This window comes from Mus musculus, chromosome 10 (assembly GCF_000001635.26).
Source record: "Mus musculus strain C57BL/6J chromosome 10, GRCm38.p6 C57BL/6J".
Taxonomy (NCBI): Eukaryota; Metazoa; Chordata; class Mammalia; order Rodentia; family Muridae; genus Mus; species Mus musculus.
The window spans coordinates 69,833,017-69,854,760 of NC_000076.6; the positions used below are offsets into that span (position 1 = coordinate 69,833,017).

The 21,744-nt window shown below is 43.5% G+C and overlaps 1 protein-coding gene across 50 annotated transcripts in view; it reads left to right on the forward strand.

Moving 5' to 3' along the window:
- Positions 1-21,744, forward strand: part of Ank3 (ankyrin 3, epithelial) — a 493,951-nt gene that overhangs the window by 299,531 nt on the left and 172,676 nt on the right. For 49 of the 50 annotated variants that reach the window (XM_011243299.2, NM_146005.3, NM_170688.2 and 46 more), the window contains one exon: positions 17,090-17,188. The exons of the other annotated variant lie outside the window; for it this stretch is intronic. In XM_011243299.2, the coding sequence (XP_011241601.1) occupies positions 17,090-17,188 (99 nt within the window). The remainder of the gene's footprint in view (positions 1-17,089; positions 17,189-21,744) is intronic. 50 annotated transcript variants of the gene reach the window in all.

The following is a 21,744-nucleotide window of genomic DNA, read 5'->3' on the forward strand; positions in this document are numbered from 1 at the left end:
CTTGCTGTCCCTGGTCATGTGTGGAAGAGGGCTGTGGGTGAGACATAGCCGATGGTGGTTTCTGTGCTCCCCACAGTCCTCCCAGAACCTGTCAAGGGATAAGGGGGCATCATTTTCCTTGGAAGACTTCGTAATTGATAGAGGACACTTTTGTTCGCGATTAGCATATATTATGCATAGTGGCAGGCTTCATTATGGCATTTCCCTACTTATATATAATGTACTTTGATCTTTTGCACCCTAGAGGCATTTCTGGTTTTCTGCAAGGCTTAGCATGCGATGAGGGTAGCTCAGCCTCTGTGCATAAGGAAGGTCTGCTTTAAATCCCACATGCAGTCGTCCAGTGTCCATAACACAGCTGACCAAACATACTGAATCAAGCATCTATGTATAGTCATGTGAAAGAGCAAGACCACATCCCGGGAAGAAGGGAAGTGGAGAAAGTCTAAACCAGTGCTTTTCAACTTGTGTGTCTCGACCATCGGAAAACACATATTGCCAGTGGTCTTAGAAACCCCAACTATCAATTTATTTCCTCTGCTGCTCCGTGACTATAACTTTGCTACTCAGGTAGTGTTTCAGTTGTGAACTGCTGCTCTAGAAGTTGGTACTCACCATGGCATTACTCCTTTAGAGACACCAAACATGCATACACACACATATGCACACATATACACACATGCATACATATACATAAATATATATACATACATGCATACACATATGTACTACACACATATACACATATGCCCCTGACAGCATCTCTTAGTTCGCACTATAAGAACTTTGAAAAGAAGAAACTCATGCAGAATTCCAGCCAACCTAGGCTCCCCCCTTGTTGAACAAGAGGTGCAGTGACGAGTGTCCCTCACAGGACCCCACTTCCACATAGAGCTCTGTGTAAGCCCTTGAGTATAACAATGATTTCCATTTTAGACCAGGGAGCTAGAAAGTAACTGCGTGTGCATGACTCTGGAGTAGTTTAGGATAAGAAACAGTGACGTGGGGACTAGGGAGAGAGCTTAGCCAGCCTCTGCCAGCATGAGGACATGAGCTGGGATCCCAGAACCCACATAAAAAGCCAGGCATGGCAACACTTAGCTACAGCCCTGGGGCTGGAGGAGATGATGGAGGAATGGGAGGCTCACTGGAGCTCAGTAGCCAACTAGTCAGCCTACCTGAGTCGGGGAGTTCTGCCTTCAGGGAGAGACACCGGCTCAAAAGTAAATTGGAGAGCAATTGAGAAAGATGCACATATACACACATGCACATATGCACATAAGCGCATACACATATGTGCACATATGCACTCATGTACATATATACACATTTATACACATACACACATGTGCACACATACACATACATACACATATGCATACACACACATATACATACATACACATATCCACATACACACATTTACACACATACACACATTTACACACATACATACATATGTACATACACACACCACAAAAGAAGCTCTGTGTGTGTGTGTGTGTGTGTGTGTGTGTGTGTGTGTGTGTGTGTGCCTGCGCGCACACGCGCGCATACATATATAATCAACATAAGGTTACAATGAAGTTGGAAGATTCTGACACCAGAGGCCCATATGTGCCTACCTATAAACTTCATGCAGGCTACATGCCAGAGAAATCTGATGTCTGGCAGTTTGTTCTCTGGGAATATCCAGGTACAGGATGAATTAAATCCATCCTTTATTCTTTAATAACCATGCTTTGGATATTTGCAATGAGCTTCCCATAGCTAGAAATCTAGTGACCTCATAACAAAGACACGGAACACACATTCTTGGCAAGGCTTACAAGGCAAGCCTTTCACTACGAGGAGCGAGGCCCAATGAGTCTAGAGGTTGAAAACAGATTTCCCAATAGTTCATTAGTAAGGGCCTCTTGCTGACTCTCAAAGTCTGAAGTGGGCACTTGGCCAGCCACGGTTTTAACAAGCATGTCCCATGATTCTTCTGATCAGACAAGATTAGAAACTATTTACCAAGGTCAGGCTGGGAGAGTCTTTGTCTACAAGTTGCCCAAAGTTGCATTATAGAAATCTTTTTAAATAATCTTAAAAAAAAAAAAGCAAACAGCATTGGCTCTTAATCATTCTCTTAATGTTTACAGCACTTTAATAACAATCTGGGTTTACATTACATCTTAAAGCTTACAAAGGACATGTGTACGTAGCATTTCCTTCGAACCCCACAAGAACAGAGGGGTTCCATATTTTGACAGAGGGAAAATATTGAAGTCACCAAGGAACTAACTGATGGTCCCAGGTCTCACCTGGCAGGGCAGGGATCTGAACTCGGGCTCTTTCTCCAGCCTCGTGGATTCAGTTCTGAACCACCCGAGCTGGAGCATCCACGGAGCTGGAGGAGTGTGAGGTCAGGGCACAGTGGGCTGGAAAGCTGAGGACTGGGCTCTGGCTCTTGGCAGAACATATCTGCTCCTTAGGACAAAGGCTTTGCACCCATGCAGAGGCTTCTTTCTCTAGCCCTGATGGCTTAGGAGCCTCAAAGGCACCATTTTCATTCCTACGTGTGTCTGAAACTTTAGCAAGTGCCCTGTTTATCTGGAGACAAAATGGAGGCCAATTAACCAAGAAGGGGGGAAAAATACATTTCCAAAGAGCAGGGATCCTGAAAATCTGTAAAAGTTCATTTACTTTCTAGGGGGAAATAGAAGGAAAAAAATCTCACCTGGAAATAAGCTCTGGATGTATCAATGTTGACTGAGTGGTAAGGAAGACTTACCATTCTAATGGCCCTCCATGTTTTGGCTTTGTGGTTTGGGTGGTAGAATGTTAGGAAACTGGTTGGAGTGATTTATTGAAACCAGTCTATTTATGAGAACCATCACTAAAAGTCTAGAATCTCCAGACAACCTCACTGAACCTAAATTTTGAAATGACACTCTTCAATATACAGAAAGGAAATTGGTTTTGCGGTTTTGACACTTTTTCAAATTTAATTATTTTATCTTACATGTATGAGTGTTTTGCTGCCAATGTTTCTGGGCACTACCTATGTACCTGGTTTCTGTGGAAACTAGCAAAGAGAGAGTCAGATCCTCTGGAACTGGAGCTACAAACAGTTTTGAGCTGCTATGGGAGAACTGGGAATCAAACCTGAGTCCTCGGAAAGAGTGGCCATTGTTCTTAACTACTCAGATGTCTCCCCAGTGCCCAGTTTACTATTTCATTCTTCAGTGCTTGCCAGACCTCATTTCCCCACCCCACCCCCACCCCCACCCCCTGAGTTAAAAGCATTCATTTCTCTTTTTGTTAGTTTCATTTGAGAATTCCATGCATAGTAAAATGTATTTTGACTGTATCTACCCCACCCCCTCCAACTTTCCCAGAACCTTCCCTCACACCCCCTCCCAACTGTGATTTCACATCCTTGTTTGTTGTTTGATTGTTTGTTTATTATCACACCTCACTGAGTTCTGTTACAGCTGCCAGTGTATGCATGGGCATAGGGTCATCCACTGGAACACGGGCACACTGTGGGTCCACACTCCTGAAGAACACTGCCTCTCTCTTAGCAACTGTTAACTGCCAGCAGCTCTTAGCTAGACGTATGAATTCCTGAGCCCTTTTCCCCAGATTGCTCATCTTTTGTAGAATAACTGAAATGCACTTTGAAAGATGTATTTTAAAAGTGTAGAGTTGGGTACCATGGGTGGCAACTGTAATCCTGGTACCTGGAAGGCCGAGACAGGAGAATTACTATGAGCTCCTGGCCAGCCTAGTCTACAGAGTGTGAAAGCCTTCTTCACTCTTACCTCAGTGGTTCTCAACCTCTGGGTCGTGACCCCTTTGTTGGTCGACTGACCTTTTCATAGGGGTAGTATATCAGATATTCTGCATATCAGATATTTACATTACAATTCATAACCATAGCAACATTACAGTTATGAAGTAGCAATGGAAATAATTTTATGGTTGGGGTCACTACAACATGAGGAATTGTTATTAAAGCATCACAGCCTTAAGAACGATGAGAACCACTGCTCTAAAACAAGAGTAACAAAGAATTGATACGGAGTATTGAATGCCTATTAGGGTAGCAGCTTAGCTAAGACAAGCCTTAGCAAGAGTTTGGAGACCAGGGAACTCTTACATACATGATAGGAAAGTAAAATCATCTGGCCCCCATGAAAAGAGTTGAGTGTTTGTTTGCTTAACAGAATTATTGTAAGGGGGCTGGAGAGATGGCTCAGCAGTTAAGAGCACCGGCTGCTTTTGCAGAGGTCCTGAGTTCAATTCCCAGCAACCTCATGGTGGCTCACAACCATCTCTGATGGCACACAGGTGTACATGCAGATAGAGCACTCATATACATTAAATAAATAAATCTTTTTTTTTAAAGAGAGAGAAAGCAAAAATTATTGTAGGCACCATCAATTACACTTTTGGGTACACACCCAGCCCAACCCCACAAAAAGAAAGCATTGTGGAGGGAGATTGTTCAGCTGGCTTGCTAGCAGCATTGTTCAGGAAAACCTAGAAGCTGAAGACCCCAGTGTCCAGGGGCAGGTGAATGGATCAGCAGGAGGTGGCACACAAATGCATTTAGACTATCACCTAACCTCAGGAAAAGTAAGAGAAACATACTGCACTCCAGATGCCACACAAAGGACCTCTGCTCGGGTGCAATGAGCCATCACAGTAAAAGCAAACGCTAAGTGATTGCATCCATGAAATGTAATGGACAGATAGACAGACACCAAGACAGAAGCAAAACGAAGATTTGACAGATGTCCTCTTACGTACAGTTCCCCTTTTCAAGGTGCAGAGAATTCTGGAGAGAGGTTGTGCCACGGTGCGAGTCACAGAAGGCTTACTTCACTCTGCACGTAGTGGCTAAAACAAACAAACAAAAAATGTTAAGGTATATGTAATTTACCACTATTAGTATATTGAAAGTCACCCCATTATGCTAGCTACACAGAAGTCCAGCAGGCTGTGAAGCCAGAGGGATGGGGCTTGGGGGGCCGCAGAGCTAAGATGGTATCGTATACTTATTCCTTCTCTTAGCAGTAACCCTTCCCATACATAATTTCTTCACTCAGTCATCAGCCCTCTTTCATTTAATTTAAATCCAATGTAAATTCTGCATTGTCGCCGCAAGGTAGGGAATCGGCCTGCCCTTGCTCTAGGGAAAAGCAGAAATGACCTTGCTTGAAGATAGTTTAAAGTGAACTTGAGTTTTTATGGGAACGCTGAGAAGGGAGAAATAACTAGGCATTCCTCAGCAGAGGGAACAGCTTATTCCATATCTCTGGCATTAACAGCCACGGATAGGAAGGACCCCACCCCTTTCTACTGAGGAATAGCACATGCATTGTTAGTTACCATGTGTGCTTCCAGTGTGGTGTCTGCCCCTCCCCAGCCTGATGTCCCGGGTTTCTCTGCTGTGCTGCCCACAACAGCACAGTCTTGCTGTGGCCCTAAACATTCTCTTCTGATACCCCCTGTATTCATCTTGAGAGCTGCCTCTTCTAGAACCTTCTGATTTCACCAGGTGACTTCATGCCTGCATCACCTGAAGTTTCTCTATCCAAAATAATTCTTTCATAATAGCCTCAAGAGGAGCAATGATCTCATATGCTTTGGTCACTGTCTCTATAGGAATGAAGAGTGTCCTGCCTGGCGCTTGTATGCTTCTTAACTACCAGGCTCCATTCCTTTTTATTTCTTTTATTGCATTTAATTGTGTGCACGTGTGCACATGTATGCACTCTGTATGTGTGTGTGTGTGTGTGTGCGTGTACTCGTGTGTGCACTCACGCGTGCACTTGAACACCTTCGGGCGTGTACCCATGCATGCTTCAGGCACATGTGGAGGGCAGAGGACAAGCTGCAGACATTCATGCTCTGTACCCCCTCCCCCATCATGGGGGTCCCAGGGATCGAACTCAGGACATCAAGGTTTGGCAACAACCGCCTTTCCTCAGTGACCCATCTGACTGCCCCACTTAGCTCCATGTCTAATCTCGGGACCTTCTAGGCGTTCAGTGTTAGCAACCTGATTTTATAGGTAAGAAATATGTGATGTCAAGAAACTCAACTGGCTTGTCTTAAATTGTGCACATAGTGTTGGGCAAGCTCTAGAACTGAGCGTAGGTGACAGTCCAGCAACCCCAAGCCACTGCTGTTGTGGCCTTCTTCTAGATTCTCCATACTTCCCTAAGATTGGAGGCTTGCTGCAGGTAATTTCTCACCAACACAGCACTAGCCTAGTGAAGGAAGTAGCAACCTGGAGTCAGGAAAACTGTGTGACAAATTACTTTTGAGTCTTGGAGATCATTCGTAAAATATGGATAAGCTTAATATCTCTCTTTCTAGGACCATCTTGTATTAAATGAGATTTAAAAAGGAACATTTTTTGCTTTTCCTTCCTCATTTTTCATGTGACTCTTCTGGCCTGGAACTCACTCTATACAGACCAGCCTATTCTTGAGCTTGTGGGACCTGTGTTCCTCTGCCTCTCAGGTGCTAGAATTTAAGGTGTATTCTGTCACAGTTGTATCTCTTGCCAGCCCTCTGATGGAGGTAGGGGAGGTATTTGTCTGTCACGTGGACGCACTGTAATTACAGGATATAGCTCATTCCCTCCAGCATCCAGCAAGACAGCACATGTAGGAGCTTGGGTACCAGGTCTGTTCTCACACTCAGTGAGTTGTGCTTCTACGTGGGTGTGTAAGGAGTGCCTGTAAAGTTACAGCCGGCATAGGGTTACTTCTCATTGTTAACAGTCTTCTTTCTTTTTTCTAAGCCAGTTTTAGAGTTGAAAATACATAGCACAGGTTTTTGTAGGAGCCTGGGGGGTGGGGGTAATCATTGTCATATAAACAGTGGCCTGTGCTGAGATGACTCAGAGAAAGCTGCCTTCTGTGGAGGCCCAGCAACAGGGGTTTTGACCCCTGGAATTTACAAAAAAGGTGGAAGGAAAAAACCAACTCCACCCATGCACCACAGTACACAGGCCCCCCGTGTGCACATACCTTCAATACACAAGAGCAAATAAAGTAATAAAATGGCCCAGTGGTTAAGAGCATTGCTGCTCATCTGGAGGACCCAAGTTCAGTTCCCAGCTCCAGCTGTCTGTAGTTTCTGCTCCTCTCCAGGAGTTTCGATACCTCTGACCTCTAGGACAGCACTTTGGTTCACATGAGCACACCCACACACAGATACGGACACACATGTGTGTAGTGAAAATAAAGCAAAGTCTTTTCTGTTTTGAAAAAGAAAAAAAAATAAGCGTCATTGTAAAATCTCCTAGGAAATGACCCAGTACGCTTGCACAAAGCCCAGGAGGCAATCACTGTATTCCGGTGATTGCTGCTCCCCCTCATGAGAAGTGGGAGGCAAAATGTGCCCTACGAAGTTAGGGTCTTAACCACATTTTTGTAGTTTGATGTCTTTAAGGGGTGAAGCTGCTGATGCAAAGGTCTGTGTGAAAGTCCAGGTGGAAGGTGATTGAGGAAAGGGCCAGGAAGCCCCGTGTAAGAGCAACGGGAGACCTTCCCAACAGGGAAACAGCCATGATCTGTGTTTTGTTAGGCATTTGGCCAGATAACAGACCCAGAAGTTTGAAATAATTAAGCTTGCTTATCCTGTAAATTTGTTTTCTCAATATTCTAAATGGTTATCCAGATCCTGTTAGTATCCTCTATAAATATTTATACAGCCAATTCTCTCCATTATATATAAAGCATATATGTGTGTATGAGTTTGACTTTGTGTGTGTGCGCGCGTGCATGCGTGTATAGCCACCATATGTAAAAATGATTGAGAAGTAAATGACAGGGAAAGGAAGCTGTTGGGTAGGCTTATTAATGCTTTACTTTTCAGGTAGAGTAGTAATTATATTCAATAACATTATAGAAAAGTTAAATAAGGTACTGTTTGTATGGGTGATGAAATTGTGGCTTTTAAGGAAGCCCAAAGGGTTTGGTAAAATGGGAAGGATGATACCTGGGAATTGGGAGCTATAGATCTTGGCCAGATCCAAGTTCTGTAAATGGCTTAACCACCCTGAGTTTTTTCTCTCCTGGCCATTAGACCGAATAAATTCTGATGTCCTTATCTGTTAAACCACATTGTCAAATGCTAATGTATTCTGTAACATTTTGAATGTATCGAGAAAAAAAATCCTTTGGTAAAAGAGAAAAACACATTCCATTAATATGCTAATTCATTCTAAAGCAAAATTTGATTTAGTTTGTTCAAAACTCCTATCAGGCCAGCTTTGCCAGACACTACTGCGAACCTGCACTTGGGAGACAGGTAGGAAGGTGAAGAGTTCAAGGTCACCTTCAGTTATGTGGTAAAAATGCTATCTCAAAGACAAATCACATCAGATTAAAGACTCTAGCTAGCTTGAAGTTTTTTTTTCTGTGTTTTAATCTAAATTTCTCATCACAAGTAACACAGACCTTCTGCCGCAGTGAAGGGCAGGGGATTTCAAAGCTCAGATGCGAGGGTTGCTGCTGAGCAGGTAAAGCTGACACAGGCCTGTCACAGTCACCGGTGAACACAGACCACCGGTGTGAGCTGAGACCCAGTGTTGGCACGATACAGGTCTGGTTGTACTGAAAAGTACCCACTTTCCCACTGTGCCCTGTGCCAATGTCCAGGGCTGTTATTTTTAGAAAACATGAGGGTACATAAGATGTCTACAACCCTCCCATGAATGACAAGTGAGTTGTTGGCCCGACGTGTGTGTGTGTGTGTGTGTGTGTGTATGTGTGTGTGTGTGTGTGTGTGTGTAGCCCTTTTAAAAGGCGTATATGTGCAAATACAAATGTTGAGGGACTTCTCCTGCTCTTCTATGTCTTATATATTATATAGTCATGTCACTTACTTCCTAGGGAATGTGTCTCTCGGTGTCCTTTCTAATGTCCCCTCACCTTACATAGGATGCAACAGTCCTGTGACAGGAGAGCTCTGAGGCCTCCCTGGGACTCCCTGAGTTTGTGGTGTCATTCTCCTGTACACCACGAAACCCACAGTCATTCTGGTTGTTTCTACTTTATGTGGTGACCAATTTCTTATATTTCTCTTCATTCTTGTCGTCTCCAGAGGCCTCTCTGTTCTTCATGTAGGTCTCATTTTCTGCACAGTAGCCACATTCTTACTGTCTTGGGAATATCCGTATCTGTTTCCCTCTTTGAGGCCTGTTAGTAGTAAGTGGTCTCTTTTGCTTTCTGGAGATTCACAGTTTATTTTCATCTCCAGAAATCCGACTGTGTCCTGCATATGATTTGTTGGTTGGGTGTTCAGCTGGTGACCTGTCTGCCCCTAGAGTTTGTGTGGTGTTGTTTCTTATATTGCTTTGGGTCCATTCTTCACCCATTCCTTGCATCTGACTCTTATCTTCTGATGCCATTCCTGGTATTTCTCTCTCTTTATATCTTACTGTGAAAATTTTATTAACTGACATATCTTTTAACATCCCTGATTCTTTGCCTTGCTCTAAAGATGTTCTCTTATGAGACTAATCAAAATAATTTTTCATTTCTGAGAATATATATTTTTATTTATTCTATATATTATATAGTATATACTACATACTATATATATTCTATATAATATATTGCCCAGTTATAGTATATATGGTATATATTATATTATATTATATATTTTATATAGTATATATTTTCCACATCATATTAGTATATAGTGTATATATATTTAATATATATAAAATATATCATAATATATGTAGTATATATAATATGATATAGAAAATATATACTATATATAAAATATAACATAATACATACAGCATATAGATAATGTATATATAATAAATATGCTATAAAGTATTATATAACATACTATATATACTATATATATTACCAAGCATTTCATTAAGCTCTCTTGAGAACTCCTTCTCTTGGCTGAAATTCCACCAGTCTCTTTTAATTATTTGTTAAAGCTCTATACAAAGTATATCTGTTTTCATTTGCTCCCCTCCACCCCCTCCCATGTATCCTCTCCACTCAGGCTGGTTTCCTCTCTTCTCAGTTCTCACTTCTTCTTCTTTATTGTTCATGTGCCACAACCATTTCAATTTTCTGCATCCATTAAGGTCTCCTGCACCCCTTGAGGATCCCCTACCTGTATTGTGATCTCCATGTACATCCACATACACGCACACACTTTTAAACTTTGGCTCTGAGCACAGGAAAACATGAGGTATTTGTCTCTCTGAGTCTGTCTGTCTTTTGGTTAGCAGGTCAAATTCATTGTTGTGAAATTGTAATGATTTTATTTTTCTTTACTGCTGTGTAAAATTCCATTGTAGGCCTGCTACAGGGAGGTGGGAGAGAGAAACAGGAGAGGCCTCAGAAGTTCACAGGTAGCCTGTGAGCTCACACAGTGGGGGTTGTGGGGAGAACAAGGCAGAAAGGATAGGAACAACACATGGACATGCACACACACATATGTGCGCACACTCTGGAATCCACAAAGATGAACAAGCACATATGACACAGACAGGAAAATGTCATTGCATACAACCACTTCATTTTCTGTAGCTATGCATCTGTTGATGAGCACCTAGCAGACTCTACAACAAGGCTTTTGTGAATGCAATACCCGCAGGACACACAAGTGTCTTGTAGTGTGTTGACTTCAGTCCTCTGTTCTCAATCCCGACAGGTGCACCAGGACCATTTGGTAGTTCTAGTTTCCGGTTTTTAAGAAACCTCCAAACCAATTTCCGTAATTGGTAGGCAAGCTTACACTCGCTCCAGCTAGTATATAAGGGTTCCTCTTTCCTCACATCGCGCCAGCATGCCCTGCCATTCATTTAACAAAGATGGTCATTCTGAACGGGATAAGATAGAGTCTTAAAGCCGTTTGAGTTTTCCCTGCTAAGAATGTTGAACACTGAGCTGGAGAGATGACACAGAGGTTGAGTGTATGTGAGAGCCAGCATCTGGTCATCAGGGATGGACCCAACAGAGATTTCACATTACCCAGTCTTTAGATTCCTCCGATGGAGACTTTGCTAGACTCAAAAACACCCCACTTGCAGTCAGTCCTCTCACCTATCTCTCTGCCTCCCTCCCAACCTCTCTCTCTCTCTCTCTCTCTCTCTCTCTCTCTCTCTCTCTCTCTCTCTCTCCTCCAGCAGTCCAGCAGAATTCTCTCATGCTGTTGGCTGCCGCTGCTTGTCACTCTGAGCTAGACTCTGCCTGGATCGGGGGCACGGGTCCTCCGTGCTAGCCCAGGCTTTAGTAAGGAGTTTATCAGGCCTCGAGGCTTATACATTTGGGGGCCTTTCCACCACGGCATCCAAACCCTCCCTTCTATCTGCAGTTGTGGAACTGAAGGCTCTTCATGCCAGCCTGAATCCCAGCAAGCTCGTACCAACCGACACAATCCCAGTAGGAAACACAGGCTCTGAGAAACAAAGCTCTCAGTCTCTTGACATCATCCGCCTTTTTCGATGTGCTGCTGTCAGCTTCACAATAGAAACACAGTTCTGGCCCTGTTCGAGGGGAAGGCAGGAGACCTTCTCCTTACCTGAAGAATCAATATGCAAATACCCATCAATTCCTCCACAGGAGCACTTTCTGTCTTGATTTGCTCCCAGTTCTCAGAACTAGCTCTTATGGGAGGTAAGGATGACAAGGGACCCAGTGCCTGTCAGTATGAAGGTCATTTGACACTTGAGAAGCAGAGTCTTTAGATAGAGGTATTCTGATCCTAGAATACCAGTGTAAGAGGGTCTGCAGGTGGAGTTGTGATTCCAACCCTGCCACCAGCAAACGTTCTTAATTGGCAACAGTTCTATGTCTCATTTTAGCAGATGGAGTTATTTTTGAACCATCCATTGGATTGTTGCAAGGATAAAAACCGAGCCTTAGATCTGCAAGCTGTATTTGTATGTGCACACGTGCACATGTGCTCATTCATTGCATGTTCATGTATGTGTACATGCAATGTATATGCATACTGTGCATATCAAGGCCAGAGGTCAACCTCAAGTGCCATCCCACAGAAACTGTTCACCTTATTTGTTTGCGGCAGAGTCTCTCACTGAGACCTAGGAATAGCAAATAAGGCTAGTGTGATGGTTTGTTTATACATGCTTGGCCCAGGGAGTTGTACTATTAGGAGGTGTGGTCTTGTTGGAGTGGGTGTTGCCTTAGTTGGAGTAGGTGAGGTTATTGTGGGAGAGGGCTTAAAACCCTCATCCTAGCTGCCTTGAAGTCAGTCTTCCACTAGCAGTCTTCAGATGAAGATGTAGAACTCTCAGCTCTGCCTGCACCATGCCTGCCTGGATGCTGCCATGCTCCCACCTTGATGATAATGGACTGAACCTCTGGACCTGTAAGCCAGCTCCAATTAAATGCTGTCATTATAAGACTTGCCTTGATTATGGTGTCTGTGCACAGCAGTAAAACCCTAAGACAGCTAGCCCATCTGGCCAGCAAGCCCAGAGGTCTGTCTGCCTCTGCCTCCCCAGTGCCGGGATTATACATATGTGGCAGTGCCCCCAGCTTACATAGCAAACACTTTACCACCTGAGCTGTCTCCTCAGTTCCTTTTATAATACTTTCTAAGAGTTTTAGAAATATAGAGGCTTCCTCTATAGGAAGTCCAAGGCGTTAGGCTTCATGCCCCCATTGGCTATGTAACTCAGCTTTGTGGGAGAGAACAGACTACAGACGAAAGCAGAGGAAGAAGATACTGGAGGTCTTCACCCTGCCAATCAATCGGCCTGTGTGACAAGGGTTAATAAAGGCTTCAACCCTGGGAAATCCCTTTCCTTAAGGAACAATAATAGCAGGGAAGCAGTGGCCTTAGTCCTGGGCTCACTGAGCTCAGTTCAACTGCTTCCTGGGTTGTTCCCTAGCTCAGTGCTCCCCCTACTGGCTAAGAACTAGATTTGCTCACATAGTGCTGCTGGTTGGACTCAGACAGACAGATCAAACCTCAAGTCACCCCAGGGCATGCTAGCCTCCCACTGTTGTCAATCCCAGTAAAGCCCACCCTGAGCTTGTCACCCAGGGTTCCCAATCCGGTCCACCCAGCTGAAGTCTTCGGCCAGAAGCTGGCTGATCTAAAGCAGCACGTGACTGTCCACAGAATAGCCATTCTTGCTTGTGGATCTTGTGAGGCAGAGGTGAGCAGGTACCTCCCGGGGGGTGTGTGGCCTGCAAAGTACAAGATTCTGCCGTCTGACTCTGTGCATCGAATGTTTATCTGGGGACTGGGAATGTAGATCAGTAATAGATTGCTTGCCTGGCATGTACAATATCCTGGGATTATTGATATCACACACACACACACACACACACGCACACGCACACGCACACGCTCGCACACACACACACACAGGCATCAGTTTTACCCACTTATTTTCCTTTTTTGAAAATAGATTCTTTTTTATAAAATGTATTCTAATTATAGTTTTCCTTACCCCAGCTCCTCCCAGTTCCTCCCCACCTCCCCTACTACCTGGATCCACATTTTTTTTTCTTTTCTTTTCTTTTCTTTTCTTTTCTTTTCTTTTTTTTTTTTTTTTTTTTTTTTTTTGGTTTTTTGAGACAGGGTATAGCCCTGGCTGTCCTGAAACTCACTTTGTAGACCAGGGTGGCATTCTTTCTGTCTCTCCTTAAAAAAAAAAAACAGGAATCTGAAGAAGAAGAATAAAATAAGATAAACCAAAAAACAAACAAGTCAGATTAGGACAAAGCAAACAAACAGAAAATTTTGTTTAAAAGCCATAGAAATATCAGGAGGAATACACACAGATGCAGAGACATACATGTACACACACAGGGATCAGGAGCACATATAGATGCAGACACACACACATGTGCACACACAGGAATCAGGAGCACATATAGATGTAGACACACACACACATGTGCACACACAGGAACCAGGAACACATATAGACACACATACATGCACACATGCTTGCTGATCTATGAAAGGATCAAGTTTAGCTCTTGGTACCACACTGAGAGGTTCACAACCACTGTAACTCCAGCTCCAGGGATCCAATTCATCCTTCTGATCTCCAAGGGCATCTGTTTACACATGTGGCATAAGCACACAAAAGCACACATACATGTACACATAAAGATAGATAACATATATAGACAGATGACACAGAGATGATACATAGATACATAGAAACATAGATACATAGTTGATACATTGATAAATAGATAGATACATAGATACATACATAGATAGATACATAGATATATAGATATATACATTATACATAGATATATAGATAAAAGATAGACACATACATATATAGATAATAGATAGATAGATGATAGATAGATAGATACATAGTTGATACATAGATAGATGATTGATAGATATATAGATAGATGATACATACATAATACATAAATATATAGATGATACATAGATAGATGATAGATACATAGATAGATACATTGGTGATACATAGATAGATAGATAGATAGATAGATAGATAGATAGATGCATAGATACACAGATGATACATAGATAGATAGATGACGATGATAGAAAGATAGGTAGGAGACAAATAATAAAATAATTTTCAGTTCAAGCATTAACAATTTGCCAACAATATCGGGTCAAAGTTCATGTCAAACAGCACTCCGTGAAAATGCAGTCAGCCAGATAAATGTGGTGGAAATTTTTAGAGAGTAAACTATTGGATTTCTTCAGTGAAGAAATAAGCATGGAGGAAATGGAAGAGAGAGTGGTGAGCTTTGCAGAGTGAAAGGCTTGTGAAGGATCTGGGAGCAAATGAAGCATCAAGATGAACCCAGACACTCAGAAAGGGCCATAGAGTTTGAGCACAGGTGGAGGCTTAGACACTGGGTGTTATTTCTACTGCTTTATTTCTGATAACAGCATTGCCAGCATATCTCTCTCTCTCTCTCTCTCTCTCTCTCTCTCTCTCTCTCTCTCTCTCTCTCTCTCTCTCTCTCTCCCTCTCCCCCTCCCCCTGCCCCTCTCCCTCTCCCCCCCCTCCCCACATATATATCATCTCCCTGTCTTTCTCCCTAGCCTGCCCCCATCTCAAAAGACTCGTTCTCCATTAAAGTTGATTTAATTGAGCTACTTATTAGATTCTCATTCTCTTCTTGGGTCTTGCAGCAAGAGAATACAGTGTGGTAGAAGCCAAAGGTTGATTGGTGTAGAGGAGGGGCTGTGACTTGAACTCAGGGCCCTGACTGTGCAAAGCAGGCTCTGTCTGTGCCCAGCTCCAAGGCTGATATTTAGTGAACCTGGATAAGGAGGATCTGAAATTCGCTATAGGTTTTCCCTCAAACTTTATGTTTAGAACTTTTTTATTATAGGATATTCTAATTTTTTTAACTATATGTTTAAAGTTCGTCATTTAAATAACCCTCCAGCCATGTTAGTTCATGCAAGAAACCCTAAATGAACACAGGTATCACCAAAAAAGGCATGGAAGAAGGGGGCCTTGTTAGAGTGAAGGGTTCACTGGAAGTAGGATGGAGAAATGATGGATGTGACGAAAATGTGTGTGTGTTCATGTGTGTGTGCATGTATGTGTAAATGTGTGTGCATGTATGTGTATGTGCTGTATGTGTGTATGTGAATACATGTGTAAGTCTGCACATGTGCATGTACATGTATGTGTGTGTGCAAGTGTGTGCATGTGTGTACATGTGTGTATATGTGTGTGAATGTGTGTTCATGTGTATGTGTGTATGCATGTGCATGTAGGTGTGTGTGCATGTGTGTGTGTGTGTGCTTGAAATTGTCAAAAAATCAATTTTTTAAAAGAGAAAATAAAAATATAAAAGATGTGGAGAAATTAAATCCCAGTTGTGCCGGCCATTTCTGTTTGTAAGGCCCACAGAGCACGTTGTAAAGCCCCGTGGAAACTGACTGAGGTACTAAGAGTTCAGAGACTGGAGTCACCCTTGCCTCGCACAGTGCAAGGCTGGGAGTCCACATCCCCACCTAAGCCAAGTGGGATCAGTCCGGTTCCTCATGTGCAGGAAGTGTTCAGGACCCCGTAGCTATCGCATGGGCTCTGAAACTGCATGTATGATTGCCATGAGCCTGGTTAACATGTGATCTCACTGAATCATTGTGAACAATGAGACATCAACTCATATCTCAGCACCCAGGAATGTGAAGCCAACAGCGGGGATTGTTTTCAGTGTCTACTTATGCTTCCCTGATGGTTTAGAAGCAACAGTCAATGCAGGGGCAATGGGATTGCTAATGATGCTTTTAGACATGTGTAGGCACCAGCACCAAAGGCCAAGGCAAGGGTCTGGGAATCTTCCACCTCAATGAGTAGGGTCTCTCATTTACAACCCAAGATTCCTGCTGAGCCTGGGAAAGCCCTGAGTCCCAGGACACTCCTCCAGCTAAGTCTTTAGCAAGCTCTTCATTAGCCATGAGGTACTCAGCACTGCAAACAAACAAACAAAAATCACATTAACTAAAGAATATAAGATTTGGAGCTCAGAGAGATGATGAGTCAGCGGTTAAGAGCACTGACTGCTCTTCCAGAGGTCCTGAGTTCAAGTCCCAGCAACCATCTGTAATGGGATCTGATGCTCACTTCTGGCAATGCAGGTAGACCTATATGCATAAAATAAAATAAATCTTAAAAAGAATGTAAGATTTGGGCCATCAGGCCTGTGCTGTCTGTCTTTAATCCCAGCACCTAGAAAGCTAAAGCAGGCAGATCTTTGTGAGTTTGAAACTAGCCAATGCCACATAGTGATCGCTGTCTCAATAAAAGCAAATGAACTATAATAGGGCAAAACAATAAATAAATAAGATTTGGGTAGTGAGACACCACCAGCAATAAAATGAAGTTGGACCTCATCAAATAGACTGCCTCTCTTCGAATTCTTGAGTCTTGTTTTGGGGAGGGGATGTTATTAGAGAGATGTTGGGATGTGTAATATCTATACCTTGAAAGGGGGGAAAGGGGAGTGGAGCAAGGCCAGTGTCAGAGCGGCATGGGAAACTGAGTCCTCCCTACACTGTGTGTGTCAAGCCTGTGACTTCTTCTCTGCTTCCCCTTCAGAATGACATCACTCCCTTACACGTTGCCTCGAAGCGAGGAAATGCAAATATGGTGAAGCTATTGCTGGACCGGGGTGCGAAGATCGATGCCAAGACCAGGGTAAGTGCCCTGCCCAGCCCGGGCCTGTGCGGCTCTCCCAGAGGTAGAAACCTTCACCTGATGCCTATCCTGTGTGGAAATGCTATTTTATTTCTCTCTGATTTGTTGCTGTCTCTTGGGAAATAATTCCCACTTCATATACTGTTGGTATGTGTCTAACTGGCTGTTTATGGAGTATAGCATACCCTGCATGTGCCTCTTACCTTAGCCCTTGACTTAGGTAGGCAACTCAACCATTAGGATTTTGTCATCTCAAAATTAGAAGAACAAAATACCCTGCCAGCGACCAAGGTGCTTGTCAACTGTGTCAGCCCGAAATCCCAGTCAGGACGAGTACATCACCAAGCCCCAGGTCATATTAAAATCGCATCCAAGAAACAGCATCTTCCTGACTTAGCAGAATGGGACACACATATAAATGCACAGAGACTGTGGCAGCATGCACAAGGACTATACAGGTTCAGTCCAGACAGGGTCCCAGTTATGAGAGGGCAAAGTGGGCAGAAGCTCCCAGCCCTCATCCAAAAAAAAAAAAAAAAAAAAAAATCATCTCCAGTGGACATCTACTTGCAAAGGAAATAGCAGTTCATTTCCAATGGAGTCTTGCTGAGCATATTAACCACAGGGAAGGGCAGACTCCCAGCAGTTGATGGCCAACACAAACTGAACTCAATGAGATCTCATAGACTTTTTTTTTAATCTCATCACTTTCTCTGGGCATTTTGATCTCCTGGTCTTTTGCTTGCATATTCTGGTTTCCAAGTTTGTGTTTTAATCAATGTGTTAGTCAGGGTTTCTATTTCTGCACAAACATCATGACCAAGAAGCAAGTTGGGGAGGAAAGGGTTTATTCAGCTTACACTTCCACATTGCTGTTCATCACCAAAGTCAGGACTGGAACTCAAGCAAGTCAGGAAGCAGGAGTTGATGCAGAGGCCATGGAGGGATGTTCTTTATTGGCTTGCTTCCCCTGGCTTGCTCAGCCTGCTTTCTTATAGAACCCAAGACTACCAGCCCAGGGATGGCACCACCCACAATGGGACCTCGCCCTTGATCACTAATTGAGAAAATGCCTTACAGCTGTATCTCGTGGAGGCATTTCCCCAATTGAAGCTCCTTTCTCTGCGATAACTCCAGCCTGTGTCAAGTTGACACACAAAACCAGCCAATTCAATGGGGTTTGTGTTTGCCTATTTCTTGTGCTTTCTCTCTTCCTTCCTTCTCTTTCTCTCTTCCTTTTTTCTCTCTCTCTCTTTCTTTCCTTCTCTCTCTCTCTCTCTTTATTTATTATTTTCGTTTGCTTGCTTTTTTGTTTGTTTGTTTGTTTGCTTGCCTGTTTTTTTTTAAACAATGCAAAAAACTCAAGGAGCCGGGTAGGTGGGGAGCATCTGGGAAGAGTTGGGGGAGGGAAAACCATGATCAAAATACATTGTATGAAAGAAAAAAAAAGGAATCGGATATTGACCACATAAAGTAAAAGTCTTAGTTAAGAGAAACATAACATACAGGGGCTAGTAAGATGACTCAGTGGTTAAGAGCACTGACTGCTCTTCCAGAGGTCCTGAGTTCAATTCCCAGCAATCACATGGTGGCTCACAACCATATGTAACTGGATTCGATGCCCTCTTCTGGCGTGTCTGAAGACAGCTACAGTGTACTGATATACCTAAATAAATAAACCTTAAAAAAAGAAAAGAAAAAGAAAAACATACAAAGACTCTCCTTTTTCTAGTTTTATGTGTTTTTAGAAGATCTGAACCAGAGGCAGTCTGATCAAAACACAATGTTGTGTTTTTACTGAAGCCTCATAGATGGGATTCCTGCCTTATAACCAGGCCCCACTTCCGGGAGCCCTTATCTCCATGTTCCTAAAACTAGCCTGGCAGACCAACTGTATTCCGGTCATGCTTTGGTTTACTGTCTTATTTACTATGATGACATGTATTCATTCAACCAATAAGTGACCATTGGATGTCTACTTTGCTCAGAGACAATACTGGTCCTAAAACCATGAGACCATGGGCTGGCTTACTTTCTGTACTCTTTCCCTGAACCAGCCCAGCCTGGGTATTTAGTGGACTGAACCTGGAAAGCGCAGTCATACCATATGAGAATCAACCTTATTAGAGAGAGAAATGAGGAATGGTAAACGTTGCCCCATGAAGGACCGTCTCTCTACAGAGCAATTGAATTGGGTCTTATTGAATTGGCTTTTCTACATCTCAATAGAAATTGTCAGTATGCCAAGAAAGCTAGACCTGTCCTTAGCTCTGCTATGCATGAGCTCTGGAAAGAAGTTGTAGAGGACAGTGCTTGGGCACGCTTGCAACCTAGTCACCAGGAGGTGCAGGATCATCTGTGAACACTAGGAGTCTCTGTCTCGAAGGACTGACAGGTGGAGGAGCCAAGCAGAATTGCAGCCTGGGGTACAGGCCAGCCTCTGGAACGTTAGTTGATTGAAGATGACATTATTTCTCTCTGTGTTGGTAGTCTTTACTTACAAAAGGGACAGATTAGTTCTCATAGAACAGTGGTTCTCAATCTGTGGGTCTCGACCCCTTTGGGTCCCCTTTATAGGGATTGCATAAGGCCATCTGCATAGCAGATGTTTGCATTACAATTCATAAGAGTAGCAAAATTATTATTATGGAGTAGCAATGAAATAACTTTGTGGTTGGGGGTCACCACAACAGGAAGAACTGTATTAGAGGGTTGCAGCATTAGAAAGGCTGAGAGTCAATGCCACAGGAATTTCTGTGACCAAATGCCTGAAGGGAAATTTAATAAAAAAAAAAAAACCTCAGCTACAGGGAGGAGAGTTCATTTAAGTCATAGGGGGATACAACCCATCATGGCAGAGAAAGCATGCCAGCAGGCAGCTACATTGTAGAAGGAGGTGTATGCAACCGGGACTCCACACCTCCTCAGATCTTAAAGGCACAGGAAGCTGAGTGTGGACAGGAAGTGGTGCAGGACCCTAAAGCTTCAAGGCCTCTCCCAGTGACCCAGTTCCTTAAGGGAAGGCTGCTAAAGATTCCACAACCTTCCCAGACAGCAGTACTTTCTGAGGACCAATTATTTTAACACGTGAACATATTCAAACCGCAACAGGGTTTGCATATGGTCACATGACAGGGAGACAAACATTAAAGTCCAGATGAACATCAGCAGCTAATTGAGATGTGGATAACATGTTAGGCAGCTTTATTTTTGTGCCCCTGGACTTCTGGCTTACTGTCAATAAATGGGGGGAGGGGTCCCCTCAAATCGAGACATACATGCCTTCAGCCCTATCGGGAAACAATGTGGATATGAAGGAAACAGATCAGTGGTTCTCGGCCTTCCTGGTGCTATGGTCCTTTAATGCAGTGCCTCGTGCTGTGCTGACCTTCAACCATAAAGTGATTTCACTGCAACTTCATAACGATAATTTTGCTACTGTTGTGAACTGTAATGTAAATTCCAGATATGCAGGATAGTTGATATGTGACCGGTCCCCAAAGGGGCCTCAACCAACAATTTTGAGAACCACTGGCCTAGAGAAATCAGAAGAGGAAAACCTGTCTTGCTTTCTTACATTCGGCTATGGAGTGGGTCGGGGAGACATTTCTAATTCTGTGCAGACCAAATTTCTGCCTAAATAAATGGAAGAGAGTGAAGAATAACCCTCAGACTTGGGAGCTACGTGGCATTCGCTGCAGGAATGGTTCCCAGCCATGACCCTTTCCCACCCTCCTTTCCCTCCCAGTACAGACAGTAAACTCCTTCATTGTCTTATATGTTTTTCAGTAAGGACCATGGGTATCATAACTTTAATAAGTAGGGCTGGGAACATGGGCTCAGTGGGTAGAGAGTGTGAGGACCAGAGTTCAGATCCCCAGGACCCACATAAATTCCAGATGGACACAGCAGCTCACCTGTAATCCGAGAACATGAAGGTATAGGCAAAGAACATTAGAGCAGGATACCTCACTGTAATTCGTGGATTGGTGAGCTCTGGGTTCAACTGAGAAACCCTGCCTCAATATATAAAATGAAGAGTGATCAAAGAATACACTCAGCATCAACCTCTCCCTTCACAATACACATGTCCCTTACAGGAGGGACACACACACACACACACACACACACACACACACACACACACAACTCAATGGTAGAACTCTTGCCTACCATATATAAGTCTCTAGATCCAATTCCCAGCACCATGGGGATAAAAAAAAAAAAAAAGAAGAGACGTACTAGAAGTTTCAGGATGCTTACATATAAATCTTCCTGGAGTTTAGGAGAACCTGATGTTCCAGAGTATCTGGGTCTCTGTTTATTCCATTGCAAGAAAACATTCCCAAATCCCCAGGGCCCTTGTGCTGAACTGATGAACTGCCCCGCTCATTCTAGCTTTTGCCAACAGAGTGACATGGCCTGCAGGTGCTTGTGTGATGATGGTGGGAGTGGGTGGGGTGTGAGCACTCACCAAGGGTTGATGGTGGGAGTGGGTGGGGTGTGAGCACTCATTAGGGATGACAGTAAAAGTGGGTGGGGTGTGAGCACTCACC